This window comes from Xenopus tropicalis, chromosome 4 (assembly GCF_000004195.4).
Source record: "Xenopus tropicalis strain Nigerian chromosome 4, UCB_Xtro_10.0, whole genome shotgun sequence".
NCBI lineage: Eukaryota > Metazoa > Chordata > Amphibia > Anura > Pipidae > Xenopus > Xenopus tropicalis.
Window position 1 is genome coordinate 26,797,160 of NC_030680.2, and position 23,216 is coordinate 26,820,375.

A 23,216-nucleotide genomic window follows, 5' to 3' on the forward strand; every position below is an offset into this window, starting at 1 on the left:
TGCTGGGAATTGTAGTTCAGATACCAGAATACCCCCACATTCTCCTAGCCATGTCCTGTGTGTCCCCCATTCAGCTTATAAAATGTCAGCGCATCTCACTGCTCCCTTGGGGGTCCTCAAACTACGGGCCGTGTAGACTACCTCAGCGTCCTCCTCAGCATTGTCCTTGGCAATGCAGCAGGGCGGGTAAATGACTGCGAGGGAAGGGGCGTATCCGGCCCACGGGTCGTAGTTTGAGGACCCCTGGTTTATATGATTGCTGGGGATGCAATTTGTTCTCTATCATTGATGTATCATTCTTTATGTTGATTGGAGATAGAAATCTGCTGTTTACAAGAGATGGGTTATTCAAACCTATTGCGATAGTCTTTGGTACTATGAGATATATTAAAGGAGATATATGAAATAATGCTATAGGGGCCCTTTAATAATTTAATTTAGTAAATTTGCATTTCTTTGTAATATAGTACCTGCTCCCTTGGAAAACTAGACTGCATTGGACACCTTAATCTTTCAAAAGGTAAATAATTTTAATTATGGATAACTTGATTTTTTTTGCACTTTTGCACTTTATCTACTTTGATATTTGTATATTTATTGTATATTTATATTTAAAATAGGAACATTTTGTTTAGTTGGATAATAGCTGAAAATTAACATTGTGCCTCAGCCTTTATAGAGAAAATGCTGCGAGTACAGGTATGGGATCTGTTTTCCAGAATGCTCGGGACCTGAGGTTTTCAGGATAATCCATAATTTGGATCTCCATAACTTAAGTCTGCTAAAAATATTTTAAATATTGAATAAACCCAATAGGGCTGTTCTGCCCCCAATAAGGGGTAATTATATCTTAGTTGGGATCAAGTACAGGTACTGTTTTATTATTACAGAGAAAAGGGAATCATTTAACCATTAAATAAACCCAATAGGGCTGTTCTGCCCCCAATAAGGGGTAATTATATCTTAGTTGGGATCAAGTACAGGTACTGTTTTATTATTACAGAGAAAAGGAAATCATTTATCCATTAAATAAACCCAATAGGGCTGTTCTGCCCCCAATAAGGGGTAATTATATCTTAGTTGGGATCAAGTACAGGTACTGTTTTATTATTACAGAGAAAAGGGAATCATTTAACCATTAAATAAACCCAATAGGGCTGTTCTGCCCCCAATAAGGGGTAATTATATCTTAGTTGGGATCAAGTACAGGTACTGTTTTATTATTACAGAGGAAAAGGTAATTTTTAAAAATTAGAATTATTTGCTTATAATGGAGTCTATGGGAGATGGCCTTTCCGTAATTCGGAACTTTCTGGATAACGGGTTTCCGGATAAGGGATCCCATACCTGTAGTAAATCGCTTCATGACCTATTAAAGTTCAAATTTGAGGGTTTTTTTAAGTGATTTGAGAATATTGAGGCAAAAGTCCCAACAAATCTTGACAACTACATCCTGGCTAGCTTCTATAAAAGGCTGTTGGAGGTGATTTTTCAAAATTCAAGCTATTTTACCATTTGCGATTTTTAAAAGAACTAATTGAAAAGGAATTGAATGATGTGATTTGCATTCTGACTACGTTTTTTTTGAAAATGCAATTTAATTTTTTTTTTTTTGTGGAAATATACTGTACTAGCGATCAAATTTTGGGACTTCTAGAACTTCCATAGTGACCCTTCCACTGATTATGTTGAAAACACTTTTCCCCTGGTTATTGTCTTGAACATTAATGTCAATGCAGATGTTTTCATATTGACTGTTTAAATAAACCTTTTTTTCTTGTAGTGTGTTCGGGAAGCAAGGTCTACTTTGACTGCAATAATCAAAACGCTACTGCCACTGGTGTGGAATGCGAGAAAAGTTGTCAGACTCTTGATATGAACTGCGTAAGTTCTACTATCTAATCAAATATGTCAATGCAATTACAGAGACTTACATATAAAAGAATTCGTTTTGGTAGCAGCTGCTTACTAGTGATGGGCGAAATTATTTGGCAGGCATGGATTTGCGGCAAATTTCACGAAAATCTAAATTCGCCTCATAATAATTTGCCACACAACAACAAATATGTCGCCAGCATCAAAAAATTGATGCCCATGTAAAAAAAAAATTGTCACCCATTTAAAAAAATATTGTCCAAAAAAAGACGCATGCGTCACTTTTTTCTGCGTGCGTCACAAAAATTATGCGTACGTCAAAAAATGGTGTGCACTACAAATTTTTTTACTTGTGACATTTTTGCCGTTTCGTGCATTTTTCGCCAATCTTTCAGAATTCCCACTGGTCACTACTGCTTACAAAACAATCTATTTCATGGGGGTTTGTAGCAAAGACAGTTCAACATTACTTTTTAACAATAACAAATGAAACTTAACAGGTGATGTAAAGGTGATGCTTTTATTGGCTAAGAATTATTCAGCACATAGCAATCTTTTTAGAATGTTTCAGTTCCTATGTCAAGCTCATTGTATTAAAACGGTGATCATTCTGATAAATTAACAATAAAAAAAAAAATATATATATATAGTTATAAACTGTGGAACAAGTAGTGATGTACATATGGGGAAAAAAGCTATGCAGAGGAGAGATACTGTTCAAATGGTTAAGATCAAAGTATCTGAGCAAATATTTTTATTGCAGTTGCTGCTATGGTTATATCAGTGCAGGATGTGCATTTCTATTAGCAACCTGCTTAATTTGCTTTGGAATGTTCCTTACAGTACAGCGCTCAGTGTGTGTCTGGCTGCATGTGCCCTAATGGATATGTAGCTAACGGAACTGATGGATGCATTCTGGAGGAACAGTGTCCCTGCATTTACAACAATGATCCCTATGACGAGGGTGCTACAATTCGAGCTTCATGCAGAACATGGTAAGTGTAGTTATTTATTAGTTAGCCACTAATGAGCATATACATATTACAATTATTATAATTATGTTACATTAAGCAATGTGGTTCCAACTGTAATCTTTCAATTAAGTGGTCAGTTTTGTTTTGTTTTGTTATTTATCATCTGTTATTTACTGTATGTAGCACTTCACATCAATGATATATCATCTACGTCAGTCCCTGCCCCTGTGTAGCTTGCAGCACATCAGTATTCATATGAATACTGTAGTACTGTATGCTCTTCTTGGCATAAAATATGCTGTTCTCACCAAAACAGTGTACAAGCATACATGTACACAAATCTGGCAGTTTGTTACTATTGGTGTTTACCATTATATTCCACCTCTCTCCCATCTAAATATCCATAATAACAACTTTAGAATAAAACACTGGAAAAAAGCCATGTACCCTACAGCAGGGGTCCCCAACCTATTTTACCTGTGAGCCACATTCAAATATAAAAAGACTTGGGGAGTAACACAAGCATAAAACATGTTCCTGGGGGTGTCAATGACTTCTATTGGCTATTTGGTAGCCCCTATATGTACTGTAAGCCTACAGGAGGCTCTGTTTGGCAGTACACCTGTTTTTTATGCCTCCAAAACTTGCCTCCAAGCCAAGAATTAAAAAATAAGCACCTGCTTTGAGGTCACTGGGAGCAACATCCAAGGAGTTGTTGCTCACGAGCCACTGGTTGTGGATCACTGACCTACAGTATAACAATAAAACCATGGAAAGAAATAGTTATATAAATGCAAAACCCCACACAATTTAGAGGTGGGGAGACCCTCTTATACGCTTTCACAGGTCAATAAATGGCAGTCTTCTGGCACATTTTGGAAAACAAGTTTTTTTTTTTAATAATTTTAAAGGGGCTGTACAGACTTTCTATGTTAAATGTGCAATTATTTATTTGCAACAAAGCAAGTATTGCTATTGTGAAAACATTCTATGCCATTAACACATTTAAGGACATTTTCTTATTTTACCCTTTAATCAGCACCTGTCAAAACAGAATGTGGTATTGCACTGGTGAAACTTGTCTGGCAACCTGTGCCGTGTATGGAGATGGCCACTATTACACATTCGACAGCAACAGATATGGTTTCAGTGGAGACTGTCAATACGTCCTGGCTCAAGTAAATATTACTTTAGTTTTATTTCAGAAACTATATTATATGTACATTCATAGTTATAGGCAACAAAGTTTACTTTGTGCCACAAGACAATTGCTGAAATAGTATTATTGTATAAGAACTGAAGAGCACAAAAAGGGGGGAAAGTCATTTTGGCATTTTACTGTCAATAGATTCACCACATTAGTGCTATATTTATCCTGCAGAAAGCTTTATCATACCTGAGTAAAGAGCCCTAGAGGCTTTCTCTGTTTGCTTAAGATAGCAGCTGCCATTTTAGCTTGGTCTTCATAGCTTCCTGCTTTATAGCTCTAGCCATTATAGCTCAGATCACACAGGAGGGGGAGGGAGTTTTATGAATTCTCAGGGGAGCAGGGGAGGGGAGAGATCTGTGCAGACTCTGGCCCCAGGAATGAAGGATTTTTTTCTGAGAGAAGAAGTCAGATATCCTAAGAACATGTTTACAAAAAAGGAGACAAGAAATCCTGTGTTTCTTTTGATAGAGGACTCAGTGCAGAGTTTCTGTGAGTGCCTATGGCTGTATTTACATAGACCTTTCTGATAAAGCTTACTTTAGTTTTTACCTTTCCTTCTCCTCTAAATACTTTCCTATTCAACTTTTCTATTGCTCTTTATTTTTTTATTATCCATAGTTTTGTTTTTAAATAATTAGTCTTACTCTTCTGCTTGTTTTCATCTTTTGCATTCTCTGTGAAGCTTAAACCTTATTGTTATTTGTAGTTATTTAGCGTTCTGTTTAGGCCTCCTATTTTCCCAGAGCAGTCAAAATACCAAGTTTTCTATCGATTTAAGGGTACTGAATGAGCTGTTGTAGTGTATAAGCAAACTATTAATAGATTATGAAAAATAAATAATGTGTTTCATACAATTTAATCTAATTTTAATCAATAATGTTTTACTTACACCTTACTTTATGTTATTCTTTTTAAAATAAGGATTATTGTTCTGATCCCAATAATGGTACCTTCCGTATCATCACTGAAAACATCCCATGTGGTAGCACAGGAACCACTTGTTCCAAATCCATTCGATTCTATCTTGGAGTAAGTCATAATTCTTCCATATCTACCACTGAATTACCAGCTGATTGTCTCTACTAACTACTTTAGTAATTTACTTTCTCTCTTTCCCATATATTCTTTGACAGAATAATGTGCTAATACTTTCTGAAGGAAAATTTGAAGTTCAGTATACAGGTTCCGGAACCTATGTGCCATACAAAGTGCACCAGATGGGTATATTTTTGGTGGTTGAGACTCTGAATGGAATAGTTCTGGTCTGGGATAAGAAAACAAGTATTTATATTAAGCTTCAGCCACAATTTCAGGTAAGGTCAAAAACCTCACATGAATTGATGTATTTAAATACATAATCTACTGTATTAAGATTTTTTTTCTAAAGCATATGATACAGTACCATGCAATTAAATGAAGGAATATTGACCTTTAACATAATTTGTGTACTTGGCTAGAGAACTGGCTGAAGGATAGATTACAAAGAGTGGGGGTAAATGGAACATTTTTTAATTGAACCAGTGTTTTGTGGCCTGTGTGGTCCATTGTTTTTGATTTGGTCATCATTGACACTGAGTATATCATATTAAGTTCTGCCTCATTTTTCCTGATGATACTAAATTGTGTAAAAATATAAGTACCAAACAGGAGCAGAAAGATTTAAATAAATGTGCATACTCATTGTTGATAAATGCATGGTTATGCACTAAATTAAAAGAATGCTGTACGCTAAATGTTGTATACTAAATGGAAGTTGAAAGTGTTGTCAATTCAAAATCATTTGAAGGCTATCGTAGAAAACAAATTGTATAACATTATGAAGTGTCCATGTCTGGAGTTGGGTTCACTAAATACACAGAGGCCCAAACGGCGCCCCTCCCCCACAGGCCACATATATAATGAATATCCAAGGCATCTTACAGTAGCCCCTCTGGCATTTGCTAGGATCTACAGATTGCCAGTCCGGGCCTGGAAGTGGTAGTCAGCATCCATGAAAGTATAAAGGACTCTCTTGCATAAAATAGGGCATTATCTTAAGGAATAAAAGTATATTTTTCTTTATAAATCCAAGGGAAGGCCTCACCTAGAATGTGCAGTACAGTTTTGGGTCCAAAAAATATAACTGAGATGGAAAAAGTGCAAAGATTCTGATTTTTTTCTGTGAGGAATAGCAGATAGCAAGGGTACACAAGTATGCTTTCAACTACATTAAAGGACATTATAGTTAGATAGTGAGGGATCTTTTTTCAGATAGGAAAGAATAAAGAATAACAGACCATCCCTTTAGACTTACATGTTCGCCGGTGGGATGGCAGGGGTAGGCAACTCGGGGAGATTAGTCGCCCGCGAACAGGGAGTTTTGCCGCGGGCGACTAATCTCCCCGTGTGCCAGAGCCCTTAGACTTTAGGAACTGGATTATTACTTGAACCAAAGCACATGGTTCTTCATGGTGAGGAAAGTTACAATGTGGAGTTACCTGTCTCTTGATGTTCTGATGGTAGATTCGATGTATGCCTTTAAAAGTGGCTTGGATGACTTCCTCGGAAAGCATAATATCTAGGGCTACGGTAGTCATAAGATCTACAGTCAGCTTCATATATGTATTTATATATTATATGTATGTGAGTGTATTGATAGGTCTGTATGTATGCACTGGGGATTATTAGTAGGACTATTGTCTTTATGAAACCTAAATTAACAATCTATGTAATTTTACAGGGCAAAACTTGTGGATTATGTGGCAACTATGATGGAAACTCTATAAATGACTTCACCACCAGAAGTCTATCAGTCGTTTCAGATGTTCTGGAATTTGGAGACAGCTGGAAACAGTCCACAAGTTGTCCAGCTCCTTTAGCAATTGGGGATTCTTGTGCAGCCAACACATACAGGAAGCCATGGGCAGAGAAAAAGTGCAGCGTTATTATTGGTACCACCTTCGCAGCTTGCCATGCTGTTGTAAGTTCATTAACAGATTTGAGAAATGACTGCAGAATTTAAAAAAATGGGGTAGTGAGCAATCATAATTTGGGTTTTAATAGTCTTATTAAAGTTTACTAGTCATAACTAACTGCTGATTGTTTGGAATGGATTCTGACTTAAGAATAGAATTACTCCAGTGAGTATAGCATATTTGAATTTAGATTGTATTGATCTAGACTTTTTTCATTTAGACTTTTTTTTACATCAAACATCAAAATATACATACACATACATACACATATACATACACTCATTCATTACTATGCTTTTAAGATGGATTTGACTTAAATTACTGTGTGTATTTTACAAATCAACCTTTTTTCCCCAAACCAGGTGAACCCAAATCCATATTATTCCACATGTGTCAATGATGCTTGTGCCTGTGATACTGGTGGGGATTGTGAGTGTCTCTGTACTGCAATTGCCGCATATGCCCAAGCCTGCAGTGAGGCTGGAGCCTGTGTCAGCTGGAGAACCCCAGATTTCTGTCGTAAGTACAAGTTTACATATATATTATTGTGGAATATATATATATATATACAGTATATGATGTATCTGTAGATGTATAAAACGTACATGCATCATTTGAATTTATATAATTTAATATATTATCTTACCACATTAACAGGTATTTCCATACATAGTAATTTTTATTTGAAAATGTCTTTACATGCATACATTTATGCATGCCCTTAGTCAGGCAAATTTTCTCCTAGACACATCTACCCTAAAATCAAAAAAGTTATAGGCAAGCTTCCGAATAACTTAGGCTTCTTGACTGCCTTAGGCTTATGCACAAATAGCTTTTCTTTACCAGCATAGAAATGTTAAGAAAAAGGCTGACCTGCCCACATCTACCCTGTGTGTGCGGTGACATGCAGATCACATTTATTCCGGGAGCCCAATGACCCGAGTAAAACAAAGGGCATGACTAAGCTAGGAGGCAACCCCCCTTCACCCCCAGCGTCCCTCCCTCCCCAATAGGTTGGAGTCAATAGTTGCAGTGTGGGGGGTGGGGTTGACTTTGAGCCCCAGAGGAAATTAAAAAAGGTGCAGTTGGTAAAGTGGGTAACTGGGTAGGCCTGGGGTCCCCAGGCAGATGGATAATCCTAGAATGGGACTTGGATAGTAGAGAGGACACAGGCTCCGGGCGTGGGCTCAGGGTCAAACCTCTTTGGAGGATATAAGTTATTTGACTGCTGTTTAATGTTTGGATTTACAAACGGTTTAATACAAGTTATGGTTGCTTATATATATATATATATATATATAATTCCTGATTTATATTAAATCATTTGCAATAAACAACTGCGGCCTCTTCTCTCCCCAATTAAGTGTCCGTTGTTTTATTGTGGAACAGGGAGAGGGTAAAGGGGCACAACAGGCTCGACGCTGCATTAGTCATGTCACTTCACAGAAGGGATGGATTTGCCTATATGTGACGCAGTCTTACAGCAATAGAAAAATAACTGGATGCTTTTGCTTTGCTATTAATGGTTTGCATTTTTCCCCAAAATAGCCTTGTTCTGTGACTACTACAACCTCGACGGACAGTGTGAATGGCACTACCAAGCCTGTGGCGCCCCATGCATGAAGACTTGCAGGAACCCCACTGGATTATGCTATTACAATTTGATGGGCTTAGAAGGTACTAAATAAAATTAAACTTCATATAAACAACCAATGAATGTTTTTACAGTTCTGTGCTTGGGATTTGTGCCACCATTTGCAAATGTAGATAAAGGCTGCAAATATCAGGTTTTGTTACAGAGCATTACATGAATATAATGAACATATTCACACATTTGCACACAGAATTAATACTTTGCTGTCAACATTATCATGATATTATCTTTCTGGTGCCACAAAAAGTTTTACCCATACTGTCTATACTGTATTGTGAGTAAATGCATATTTGAATACTCATAATACAATAAAATAGATTAGGAGCTCTAAGCTCTCTTTAAGAAGCATAAACTGGGATCCTAAAAACATCTTTAACTATACCTTCTATTGAACTACAAGTACTATCTGGCCCAGTGTCGGACTGACCCACCAGAATAAAAGGAAAACTCCCGGTGGGCCCAGGTGTCAGTAGGCCCTCTTGCTTCTGTTTGGTCAATTGCATGGTCATTTCCTATTTCTGTATGGAAAAAAGAGATGAAAGGATAGAGAAAGGGGACTTGGGTTATAAAGAGGTTGAGGGAGGAGAGGAGAGAAGGAATAATAGTTTAGAAAGTGGTCCAAGGTTTTCTGGTGGGCCCCTGGCATCTCAGTCCGACACTGATCTGGTCTCAGCTACAGGCTAATGTAAAAATATATTAAAGGGGACTTGTAGCAAAATTAACTACACAAAACTAAAACTGAATTACCTAAACGTAGTTAACAAAACAGATTAAAAAATAAGTGGGGTAATGTAACAAAAAGTACAAAGGTTGCTACAGGTGCAGTCACCTATAGAAACACATAGCATTTACCTGTCACCTATTTAAAAACAAACATCTTATTGGTTGCTATGACTTACTGCACCAAGAGCATATTTATGCCTTTTATTATATATAAGAATAATTTACCACTACTTTTATATTAGAAGGTAAAATAAGTAATTTTTTGAGTTCTGTAACCTGGAATTTGAAACTCTTCAGTGACATCTAATACCCTTATATTTTACAGTGGGTGGGCATTATTACCTATCAGTTTGAATAGAGCTAAATGGTGGAACTAAATGGCCCATCTAAGACCACTGTCTAGATAAAGTGTGCATGTTCTTGTGATCTGCCCCATACTTATGTGTCATCGGTAATTACCGTTAAGTATGGATATTAACAAAATTTTATTTATACAGGTTGTTACCCAGTATGCCCACCTGACAGACCTTACTTTGATGAAGAAAGGATGGTCTGTGTCAAGTCTTGCTGTTATGATAACATAGGCAGAAATTATGGGGTTGGTAAGGTGATGCCCAGAGAGCCTGAAGATGGTAACTGCACAATTTGGTAAGACACAACAAGTACATTATATTCTTTTGTTTTTTTTTAAAAATGGGTTTTGAATGTACAGAGATAATATTAACTTTTACTTCTAAGAAATGTAATTACGTTTTATAAGGACAAAACACCTAAAAAGATGGTCCAAATACATGTAATAAAATGGCATTTGTGGTGGGCCACACCTTTCATTACTTCTTTTTTTATTCCTATCAATTTAGACTTTCATTTTCCAGTGGGCACTTTCTTCTTAGTTCTTGCTTTTTGTATGATCCCCGCAACTCAAGTGTAATTTTAGACCTAATACTTCTTTTCTTTATATGCAGCTCTTAATGTTGTTCCTTTTTCTATCCTTTCTACTTTTTTTCATTTTTTACCTCCCAGGTACTTCTCAGTTTGCTAACTTGCTTTTTTCTGTTGTATCCCTATCTTTTATTTCTTTTTTCTTTTTGTTTTTTCTTCCCCATTTGTAACTAAAGCCTTATCTGCTGCTTAATGTTTCCTTTTACTGCCTAATTTCTTTCTTTACCTTCCCCACTTTCCCACACCCTTTATTCTTTTTTTCATGTCCTTTTTTTTGGTTTATTTCTTTGACCTCTTTCTTCTCTGATACTTACTTTAGCCATTGACCCCTATTTATCTTCAGGAAAAATGCATTTCAAGAATTTGTTTCCATAAAACAACTTCTTGTGCTTCAAGAGCACTTGAACTCTTAATTCACTTTTAATAAATAGCTCTACTGCAGTCTGTAAACTGATAATTGAAAATGAATTTCATTTTTCAAATTTGAACTGGCTACCAGGAGAATCAGAGGACTTTTTAGGCAGCATGGGAGGCTACAAGGGTTGAGGGGAGGCAGTTATTCCAGGATAGGAAACCATGTGAAACTTTGGGCTTCTAGAAGGCAACATCACTACAAAAAAATGACAGATATGACAGATAAGAAAGGAGTCAGAGGCATGAAGTTCTGGAAAGTGGCAATTACCTATATGTGTCACTGTATAGTTTTAAATAGTTGTATGGTTTAATCAAGACTGTAGCCATTTGCCACCCTATTAATACTGCTTATGCTACTGTGGAGCATGATTGTAATGGTACAATATAACTACAAAAAAGACTGAGAAAGATAAGGAAGATTAAAACTGAACAAGTAGATCCAGATTTTTTTCAAAATATGATCCTACAGTTGTATGAATATTGGTGTGGATGTCATTGACAGATGCAGGTTCAGTTTGGTATTAAAGCTTTTAAAAATGACTGGGTTTGCCAAACCTGTTACCCAGCCAAACGGGTGACAGTAGACCTAACACATGCCATGGTGACAAGTTTATAATTGTTGCTTTAGCAAGACTATGTACCACAGGATATCTTCTGTTACTAAAATTTGTTTGTCACTGTATAAATGGAGGTGTAAATAAGCAACTTCTCAGAGGCATAACCCTACGGTAACTCTGTAAGTACAACATAGAGCAATAGTATCATACATCACATTTCTTTTCTTTTTGTTTTAGTCTTTGCACCAGACAAGGAAGGCAATGCTTCGCCGATACAGGTATATTACTGATAATTCATATAAATATAAATATATTGCAGGATAATCTATTACACTCCTTAACATTTTGTGCTAGAAAACGTTAGGATTTGAAAACCCACCAATAACACAGACCACCTCCAAGAATAAATGCATTTGAAAACCCGGCCTCGCCCGTGCACCTGCATCGCACAAGCACCACCCTCTTTTGGTTTGGCGCGCATGCGCAGTTTGAGAATCCCCCCCCCGTTTTGTTATATTAGAAGCAGGGCAGGAAATGAGTGCAGCTAAAGTCAGTAAGATGTAATTAATCTGCCAATTAAAGTGCCTATTATCACACAAAACACTAACGTGCCAAAATTTTTAAACTACAATTTCCACAGATTGTTGTGATTATGATAACACAAAGTATACAACAACACAACCAATCTACTGTACAAGTGATGGACTGGGAGGGAGTGTCCATGCCATTTGCGAGAATGGAACAATCACAAGATATGCTACAGATACACCTTGCACAACTACTACAACTCCAGTAACCACAACAAGTGTTACTACAGTAACATCCACACCACCAGGTAAAAAGCTATCAGTCTTTATCAATGTATCTATTTGACTGTATTATAAAGTATTGGTAAATATTTAAGGCAAAATCCAGCCTGAATATGGAAAACATCTCAGAATAACACCAAAACTATGATGTACTGTATGTATAAAAGGAAAATGTATACATGTACATAATCCATTCTGCTCATTTTGCAGATTGTTATTCCCACCCCACTGATGGGGTAACTCCTAATGGTGACTCTGCCACTTCACCTGATGTTTCACCTTATACGAATCAAGATATTGTTCCCTCGGAAGCTCCTATCTGTACATTGACCCCATGGATTGATGTAAGCTATCCAGTATATGGAGGAACTGGAGATGATGAATCTTTTGATAATATCAGAAGACATGGAATTTCTATTTGTAATGATACCATGAGTATAGTGAGTGTGGATTGCAGAGCAAAAGATTTTCCCAGTGCTTCACTGCAAGACTTAAGTCAAACCATAACATGCAACACAGAAGTAGGTCTAATTTGCCTTAACACTGACAACTTCCCAAAATGCGACAACTATGAAATCCAAATCCAATGCTGCAGCCCAAATACAGCTACAGAACCAACAACAAAAACACCCAGATCAACTACTACTTGTTCAATGCATACAACAACTATAAGCAGCCCAACAACAACATCAACAACAAGCCAGCCAACAACTACTACTACAAGTCCAACAACAACCAAATCTCCAACAACAACAACCACAAGCCATCCAACAACAACGACGACAAGCCACCCAACTACTACAACAACGACCACAACCCATTCAACTACAACAACAACAACAACCACAAGTCATCCAACAACGACAACCACAAGCCATCCAACAACAACAACTACTACTACTACTACAAGCCAGCCAACAACAACAACCACAAGCCAGCCAACAACAACAACCACAAGCCAGCCAACAACTACAACCACAAGTCATCCAACAACAACAACTACAAGCCATCCAACAACAACTACTACTACTACTACAAGCCATCCAACAACAACTACCACAAGCCATCCAACAACTACAACCACAAGCCATCCGACAACTACAACCACAAGCCAGCCAACAACGACAACCACAAGCCATCCAACTACAACAAGCCAACCAACAACTACAACCACAAGCCATTCAACAACTACAACCATAAGTCCTACAACCACAAGTCCTACAACAACTACATACCCTACAGAGACCACAACCAGCGTTACTACAGTGACACATACCAGAACACATGGTAAAACCCCATAAATGTCTTTTAATGTGTCCTTTTATCGTAAATTCTACCTAGTTTATATGACTTACTTATTTAAAGAACATTAATATATTGCATATATTAGGGACATATTTTAATCATGTAAAAAAATAGCATGATTTTTTTAAAAGTCAATTAACTAAACTAAACTAAACTCTAACTAGTTGATATGACTTACTTTATTGCTAAGAATGCTTTAGTATATAGTATATAAAAGAAATATTATAACCATGTAAAAACATAGCATGATGTTTTTAAAAGGCAACTAACTCTGCTCCTTTTGCAGCTTGTACTACTCCCTCTTCTCGTCTTGTCACATCACCTCCTATCTGTACGGTGACCCCATGGATTGATGTAAGCTATCCAGTATATGGAGGAACTGGAGATGATGAATCCTTTGATAATATCAGAAGCCATGGAATTTCTATTTGTAATGATACTATGACTGTCGTGAGTGTTGACTGCAGAGCAAAAGATTTTCCCAGTGCTTCACTGCAAGACTTAGGACAAACCATAACATGCAACACAGAAGTAGGTTTAATTTGCCTTAACAGTGACAACTTCCCAAAATGCGACAACTATGAAATTCAAATTCATTGCTGCACCACTAATACTATTACGATAACCGAAACACCTACAGTGGCAACAGAAACAGTTCCAGAGACCACTACGTGTACAATGACTACCACAACAACTACAAGCAGTCCAACAACAACCTCAACCACAACCCATCCAACAACTACAACAACAAGTCCATCAACTACAACAACCTCAACCCATTCAACAACTACAACCACAAGTCATCCAACAACAACAACCACAAGTCATCCAACAACAACTACGACAAGCCATCCAACCACAACTACTACAAGCCATCCAACAACGACAACCACAAGTCATCCAACAACCACAAGCCAGCCAACAACTACAACCACAAGCCACCCAACAACGTCAACCACAAGTCATCCAACAACAACAACTACAAGCCATCCAACAACAACAACTACTACTACTACAAGCCACCCAACAACATCAACCACAAGCCAGCCAACAACAACAACTACAAGCCATCCAACAACAACAACAACTACTACTACAAGCCATCCAACAACAACTACCACAAGCCATCCAACAACTACAACCACAAGCCATCCGACAACTACAACCACAAGCCAGCCAACAACAACCACCACAAGCCATCCAACAACTACAACCACAAGCCAGCCAACAACGACAACCACAAGTCCTACAACAACTACGGAGACAACAACCAGTGTTACTATAGTGACACATACCAGATCACGTGGTAAAACCCTATAAATGTCTTTTAATGTGCCTTTTAATTGTAAATTCTACCTAGTTTATATGACTTACTTTATTAAAAAATGCTTTGGTATATTATATATATTAAGGACATATTATAACCATGTAAGAAATAGCATGATATTTTTAATTGTCAATTAACTCTGCTCCTTTTGCAGCTTGTACTACTCCCTCTTCTCGTCTTGTCACATCACCTCCTATCTGTACGGTGACCCCATGGATTGATGTAAGCTATCCAGTATATGGAGGAACTGGAGATGATGAATCCTTTGATAATATCAGAAAACATGGAATTTCTATTTGTAATGATACTATGACTGTCGTGAGTGTTGACTGCAGAGCAAAAGATTTTCCCAGTGCTTCACTGCAAGACTTAGGACAAACCATAACATGCAACACAGAAGTAGGTTTAATTTGCCTTAACAGTGACAACTTCCCAAAATGCGACAACTATGAAATTCAAATTCATTGCTGCACCACTAATACTTATACGATAACAGAAACACCTACAGTGGCAACAGAAACAGTTCCAGAGACCACTACTTGTACAATGACTACCACAACAACTACAAGCAGTCCAACAACTACCTCAACCACAACCCATCCAACAACTACAACAACAAGTCCATCAACTACAACAACCTCAACCCATTCAACAACAACAACGACAACCACAAGTCATCCAACAACTACAACTACAAGCCATCCAACAACAACTACTACAAGCCATCCAACAACAACGACTACAAGCCATACAACAACAACCACAAGCCATCCAACAACTACAACCACAAGCCAGCCAACAACTACAACCACAAGTCATCCAACAACTTCTACTACAAGCCATACAACAACAACAACAACAACCACAAGCCAGCCAACAACTACAACCACAAGCCACCCAACAACAACAACCACAAGCCATCCAACTACTACAACCACAAGCCATCCAACAACAACCTCCACAAGCCATCCAACGACAACAACCACAAGCCAGCCAACAACGACAACCACAAGTCAGCCAACAACAACAACCACAAGCCATCCAACAACAACCACAACAAGTCATCCAACAACAACAACCACAAGCCTTCCAACAACAACAACCACAAGTCCTACAACAACTACAACATCTACGGAGACCACAACCAGTGTTACTACTGTAACACATACCAGAACACATGGTAAAACCCTATTAATGTCTTTTAATGTGTCTTTTTGTTGTAAACTCTAACTAGTTGATATGACTTACTTTATTGCTAAGAATGCTATAGTATATAGTATATAAAAGAAATATTATAACCATGTAAAAAAATAGCATGATGTTTTTAAAAGGCAACTAACTCTGCTCCTTTTGCAGCTTGTACTACTCCCTCTTCTCGTCTTGTCACATCACCTCCTATCTGTACGGTGACCCCATGGATTGATGTAAGCTATCCAGTATATGGAGGAACTGGAGATGATGAATCCTTTGATAATATCAGAAGCCATGGAATTTCTATTTGTAATGATACTATGACTGTCGTGAGTGTTGACTGCAGAGCAAAAGATTTTCCCAGTGCTTCACTGCAAGACTTAGGACAAACCATAACATGCAACACAGAAGTAGGTTTAATTTGCCTTAACAGTGACAACTTCCCAAAATGCGACAACTATGAAATTCAAATTCATTGCTGCACCACTAATACTATTACGATAACAGAAACACCTACAGGGGCAACAGAAACAGTTCCAGAGACCACTACTTGTACAATGACTACCACAACAACTACAAGCAGTCCAACAACAACCTCAACCACAACCCATCCAACAACTACCACAACAAGTCCATCAACTACAACAACAACAACCACAAGTCATCCAACAACTACAACTACAAGCCATCCAACAACAACTACTACAAGCCATCCAACAACAACAACTACAAGCCATACAACAACAACCACAAGCCAGCCAACAACTACAACCACAAGTCATCCAACAACAACAACAACTTCTACTACAAGCCATACAACAACAACAACCACAAGCCAGCCAACAACTACAACCACAAGCCACCCAACAACTACAACCACAAGCCATCCAACAACAACAACTACAAGCCATACAACCACAAGCCAGCCAACAACTACAACCACAAGTCATCCAACAACAACTTCTACTACAAGCCCTACAACAACAACAACCACAAGCCACCCAACAACTACAACCACAAGCCATCCAACAACTACCACCACAAGTCAGCCAACAACAACAACCACAAGCCATCCAACAACAACCACAACAAGCCATCCAACAACAACAACCACAAGCCTTCCAACAACAACAACCACAAGTCCTACAACAACTACAACATCTACGGAGACCACAACCAGTGTTACTACTGTAACACATACCAGAACACATGGTAAAACCCTATTAATGTCTTTTAATGTGTCTTTTTGTTCTAAACTCTAACTAGTTGATATGACTTACTTTATTGCTAAGAATGCTTTAGTATATAGTATATAAAAGAAATATTATAACCATGTAAAAAAATAGCATGATGTTTTTAAAAGGCAACTAACTCTGCTCCTTTTGCAGCTTGTACTACTCCCTCTTCTCGTCTTGTCACATCACCTCCTATCTGTACGGTGACCCCATGGATTGATGTAAGCTATCCAGTATATGGAGGAACTGGAGATGATGAATCCTTTGATAATATCAGAAGCCATGGAATTTCTATTTGTAATGATACTATGACTGTCGTGAGTGTTGACTGCAGAGCAAAAGATTTTCCCAGTGCTTCACTGCAAGACTTAGGACAAACCATAACATGCAACACAGAAGTAGGTTTAATTTGCCTTAACAGTGACAACTTCCCAAAATGCGACAACTATGAAATTCAAATTCATTGCTGCACCACTAATACTATTACGATAACAGAAACACCTACAGGGGCAACAGAAACAGTTCCAGAGACCACTACTTGTACAATGACTACCACAACAACTACAAGCAGTCCAACAACAACCTCAACCACAACCCATCCAACAACTACCACAACAAGTCCATCAACTACAACAACGACAACCACAAGTCATCCAACAACTACAACCACAAGCCATCCAACAACAACTACTACAAGCCATCCAACAACAACAACTACAAGCCATACAACAACAACCACAAGCCAGCCAACAACTACAACCACAAGTCATCCAACAACAACAACAACTTCTACTACAAGCCATACAACAACAACAACCACAAGCCAGCCAACAACTACAACCACAAGCCACCCAACAACTACAACCACAAGCCATCCAACAACAACAACTACAAGCCATACAACCACAAGCCAGCCAACAACTACAACCACAAGTCATCCAACAACAACTTCTACTACAAGCCCTACAACAACAACAACCACAAGCCACCCAACAACTACAACCACAAGCCATCCAACAACTACCACCACAAGTCAGCCAACAACAACAACCACAAGCCATCCAACAACAACCACAACAAGTCATCCAACAACAACAACCACAAGCCTTCCAACAACAACAACCACAAGTCCTACAACAACTACAACATCTACGGAGACCACAACCAGTGTTACTACTGTAACACATACCAGAACACATGGTAAAACCCTATTAATGTCTTTTAATGTGTCTTTTTGTTCTAAACTCTAACTAGTTGATATGACTTACTTTATTGCTAAGAATGCTTTAGTATATAGTATATAAAAGAAATATTATAACCATGTAAAAAAATAGCATCATGTTTTTAAAAGGCAACTAACTCTGCTCCTTTTGCAGCTTGTACTACTCCCTCTTCTCGTCTTGTCACATCACCTCCTATCTGTACGGTGACCCCATGGATTGATGTAAGCTATCCAGTATATGGAGGAACTGGAGATGATGAATCCTTTGATAATATCAGAAGCCATGGAATTTCTATTTGTAATGATACTATGACTGTCGTGAGTGTTGACTGCAGAGCAAAAGATTTTCCCAGTGCTTCACTGCAAGACTTAGGACAAACCATAACATGCAACACAGAAGTAGGTTTAATTTGCCTTAACAGTGACAACTTCCCAAAATGCGACAACTATGAAATTCAAATTCATTGCTGCACCACTAATACTATTACGATAACAGAAACACCTACAGTGGCAACAGAAACAGTTCCAGAGACCACTACTTGTACAATGACTACCACAACAACTACAAGCAGTCCAACAACAACCTCAACCACAACCCATCCAACAACTACAACAACAAGTCCATCAACTACAACAACGACGACCACAAGTCATCCAACAACTACAACTACAAGCCATCCAACAACAACTACTACAAGCCATCCAACAACAACAACTACAAGCCATACAACAACAAGCCAGCCAACAACTACAACCACAAGTCATCCAACAACAACAACAACAACAACAACTTCTACTACAAGCCATACAACAACAACAACCACAAGCCAGCCAACAACTACAACCACAAGCCACCCAACAACTACAACCACAAGCCATCCAACAACAACAACTACAAGCCATACAACCACAAGCCAGCCAACAACTACAACCACAAGTCATCCAACAACAACTTCTACTACAAGCCAGCCAACAACAACAACCACAAGCCACCCAACAACTACAACCACAAGCCATCCAACAACTACAACAACTACCACAAGTCAGCCAACAACAACAACCACAAGCCATCCAACAACAACCACAACAAGTCATCCAACAACAACAACCACAAGCCACCCAACCACAACAAGTCATCCAACAACAACAACCACAAGCCTTCCAACAACAACAAGTCCTACAACAACTACAACATCTACGGAGACCACAACCAGTGTTACTACAGTAACACATACCAGAACACATGGTAAAACCCTATTAATGTCTTTTAATGTGTCTTTTTGTTCTAAACTCTAACTAGTTGATATGACTTACTTTATTGCTAAGAATGCTTTAGTATATAGTATATAAAAGAAATATTATAACCATGTAAAAAAATAGCATGATGTTTTTAAAAGGCAACTAACTCTGCTCCTTTTGCAGCTTGTACTACTCCCTCTTCTCGTCTTGTCACATCACCTCCTATCTGTACGGTGACCCCATGGATTGATGTAAGCTATCCAGTATATGGAGGAACTGGAGATGATGAATCCTTTGATAATATCAGAAGCCATGGAATTTCTATTTGTAATGATACTATGACTGTCGTGAGTGTTGACTGCAGAGCAAAAGATTTTCCCAGTGCTTCACTGCAAGACTTAGGACAAACCATAACATGCAACACAGAAGTAGGTTTAATTTGCCTTAACAGTGACAACTTCCCAAAATGCGACAACTATGAAATTCAAATTCATTGCTGCACCACTAATACTATTACGATAACAGAAACACCTACAGGGGCAACAGAAACAGTTCCAGAGACCACTACTTGTACAATGACTACCACAACAACTACAAGCAGTCCAACAACTACCTCAACCACAACCCATCCAACAACTACCACAACAAGTCCAACAACTACAACAACCTCAACCCATTCAACAACATCAACTACAAGTCATCCAACAACAACAACAACAACTACGACAAGCCATCCAACAACAACTACTACAAGCCATCCAACAACGACAACCACAAGTCATCCAACAACCACAAGCCAGCCAACAACTACAACCACAAGCCATCCAACAACAACTACTACAAGCCATCCAACAACGACAACCACAAGTCATCCAACAACCACAAGCCAGCCAACAACTACAACCACAAGCCATCCAACAACCACAAGCCAGCCAACAACTACAACCACAAGCCATCCAACAACAACTACTACCAGCCATCCAACAACGACAACCACAAGTCATCCAACAACGACAACCACAAGTCATCCAACAACCACAAGCCAGCCAACAACTACAACCACAAGCCATCCAACAACAACTACTACAAGCCATCCAACAACGACAACCACAAGTCATCCAACAACCACAAGCCAGCCAACAACAACAACCACGAGCCATCCAACAACAACATCTACAAGTCCTACAACAACTACAACATCTACGGAGACCACAACCAGTGTTACTACAGTAACACATACCAGAACACATGGTAAAACCCAATAAATGTCTTTTAATGTGTCTTTTAATTGTAAATTCTACCTAGTTGATATGACTTACTTATTTAAAGAATGCTTTGATATATTGTATTTATCAAGAATATGGTATAATGTAAAAAATAACATGATATTTTTACAAGGCAACTAACTCTGCTCCTTTTGCAGCTTGTACTACTCCCTCTTCTCGTCTTGTCACATCACCTCCTATCTGTACGGTGACCCCATGGATTGATGTAAGCTATCCAGTATATGGAGGAACTGGAGATGATGAATCCTTTGATAATATCAGAAGCCATGGAATTTCTATTTGTAATGAGACCATGACTGTCGTGAGTGTTGACTGCAGAGCAAAAGATTTTCCCAGTGCTTCACTGCAAGACTTAGGACAAACCATAACATGCAACACAGAAGTAGGTTTAATTTGCCTTAACAGTGACAACTTCCCAAAATGCGACAACTATGAAATTCAAATTCATTGCTGCACCACTAATACCATTACGATAACAGAAACACCTACAGGGGCAACAGAAACAGTTCCAGAGACCACTACTTGTACAATGACTACCACAACAACTACAAGCAGTCCAACAACAACCTCAACCACAACCCATCCAACAACTACAACAACAAGTCCATCAACTACAACAACCTCAACCCATTCCACAACTACAACAACAAGTCCATCAACTACAACAACCTCAACCCATTCCACAACTACAACAACAAGTCCATCAACTACAACAACCTCAACCCATTCAACAACAACAACAAGCCAACCAACAACAACAACAACAAGCCATCCAACAACAACAACTACAAGTCATCCAACAACAACTACGACAAGCCATCCAACAACAACTACTACAAGCCATCCAACAACGACAACCACAAGTCATCCAACAACCACAAGCCTGCCAACAACTACAACCACAAGCCATCCAACAACTACAACCACAAGCTATCCTACAACTACAAGCCATACAGCAACAACCACAAGTCATCCAACAACTACAACCACAAGTTCTCCAACAACAACAACCACGAGCCATCCAACAACAACAACCACAAGTCCTACAACAACTACAGAGACCACAACCAGTGTTACTACAGTAACACATACCAGAACACATGGTAAAACCCAATAAATGTCTTTTAATGTGTCTTTTTATTGTAATTTCTACCTAGTTGATATGACTTACTTATTTAAAGAATGCTTTGATATATTGATAACTCTGCTCTTTTGCAGCTTGTACTACTCCCTCTTCTCGTCTCGTCACATCACCTCCTATTTGTACGGTGACCCCATGGATTGATGTAAGCTATCCAGTATATGGAGGAACTGGAGATGATGAATCTTTTGACAATATCAGAAGCCACGGAATTTCTATTTGTAATGATACTATGACTGTCGTGAGTGTTGACTGCAGAGCAAAAGATTTTCCCAGTGCTTCACTGCAAGACTTAGGACAAACCATAACATGCAACACAGAAGTAGGTTTAATTTGCCTTAACAGTGACAACTTCCCAAAATGCGACAACTATGAAATTCAAATTCATTGCTGCACCATTAATAGTGGTACAACAACAGAAACAACAGAAACAGTTCCAGAGACCACTACTTGTTCAATGACTACCACAACAACTACAAGCAGTCCAACAACAACCTCAACCACAAGCTCACCAACAACTACAACAACTATTCCAACAACAACAACCACAACCCATTCAACAACTACAACAAGAAGTCCAACAACAACAAGCTATCCAACAACCACAACAACAAGTCCAACAACAACTACTACTACATCGTCAACAACACACACAACTTCCACGCATGTCACTATCACTTCAACATCTGGGACAACTACTTCTACAGTGCCTTCTACATCAGTGTCTACATCATCTACATCATCTATACCTACTACAACTCTATTATCTACAACCATCTCAACCATAAGTACAGAGACCACATCAGAGCCCACCACTTCCTTATCTTCAACTACATTTTCAACAATCACCACATCAACAAGATGCTATTGTCAAGTACAGACAACCTTATATGTCACTGGTAAGTTTGTTTAAAATGATAATAATTTGCAGCTATCATTACAACACTAGCAGCTTATTATGGCTGCTTTACCCTGTACTGTTTATTCTAGTGAAATTTAGACATGCATTTCATATTTATTAAAATCACACTTAGGAAATTATAACAGAGAGTGCATGTCTTGGCAAAATTCCAAATACGTTATTGTATTTTATTTTGGATTTGACTAATAGAAACAGTATTCTTAAATATATATTTATTTCTATTATCTTTTTACAGA

The 23,216-nt window shown here is 38.2% G+C and overlaps 1 protein-coding gene across 1 annotated transcript in view; it reads left to right on the forward strand.

Moving 5' to 3' along the window:
* LOC100485343 (mucin-5AC) overlaps nt 1-22,971 on the forward strand; it is a 36,086-nt gene extending 13,115 nt beyond the window's left edge. The window contains exons 18-38 of the mRNA XM_031900755.1: nt 468-520; nt 1,784-1,884; nt 2,719-2,870; nt 3,889-4,027; nt 4,981-5,088; nt 5,193-5,372; nt 6,779-7,018; nt 7,376-7,532; nt 8,562-8,690; nt 9,888-10,038; nt 11,541-11,581; nt 11,944-12,138; nt 12,323-13,399; nt 13,704-14,723; nt 14,899-15,871; nt 16,510-17,147; nt 17,324-18,370; nt 18,547-19,638; nt 19,815-20,882; nt 21,055-22,020; nt 22,136-22,971. Of these exons, the coding sequence (XP_031756615.1) occupies nt 468-520; nt 1,784-1,884; nt 2,719-2,870; nt 3,889-4,027; nt 4,981-5,088; nt 5,193-5,372; nt 6,779-7,018; nt 7,376-7,532; nt 8,562-8,690; nt 9,888-10,038; nt 11,541-11,581; nt 11,944-12,138; nt 12,323-13,399; nt 13,704-14,723; nt 14,899-15,871; nt 16,510-17,147; nt 17,324-18,370; nt 18,547-19,638; nt 19,815-20,882; nt 21,055-22,020; nt 22,136-22,971 (10,363 nt within the window). The remainder of the gene's footprint in view (nt 1-467; nt 521-1,783; nt 1,885-2,718; nt 2,871-3,888; nt 4,028-4,980; nt 5,089-5,192; nt 5,373-6,778; nt 7,019-7,375; nt 7,533-8,561; nt 8,691-9,887; nt 10,039-11,540; nt 11,582-11,943; nt 12,139-12,322; nt 13,400-13,703; nt 14,724-14,898; nt 15,872-16,509; nt 17,148-17,323; nt 18,371-18,546; nt 19,639-19,814; nt 20,883-21,054; nt 22,021-22,135) is intronic.
* Nucleotides 22,972-23,216: the final 245 nt, after the last annotated feature.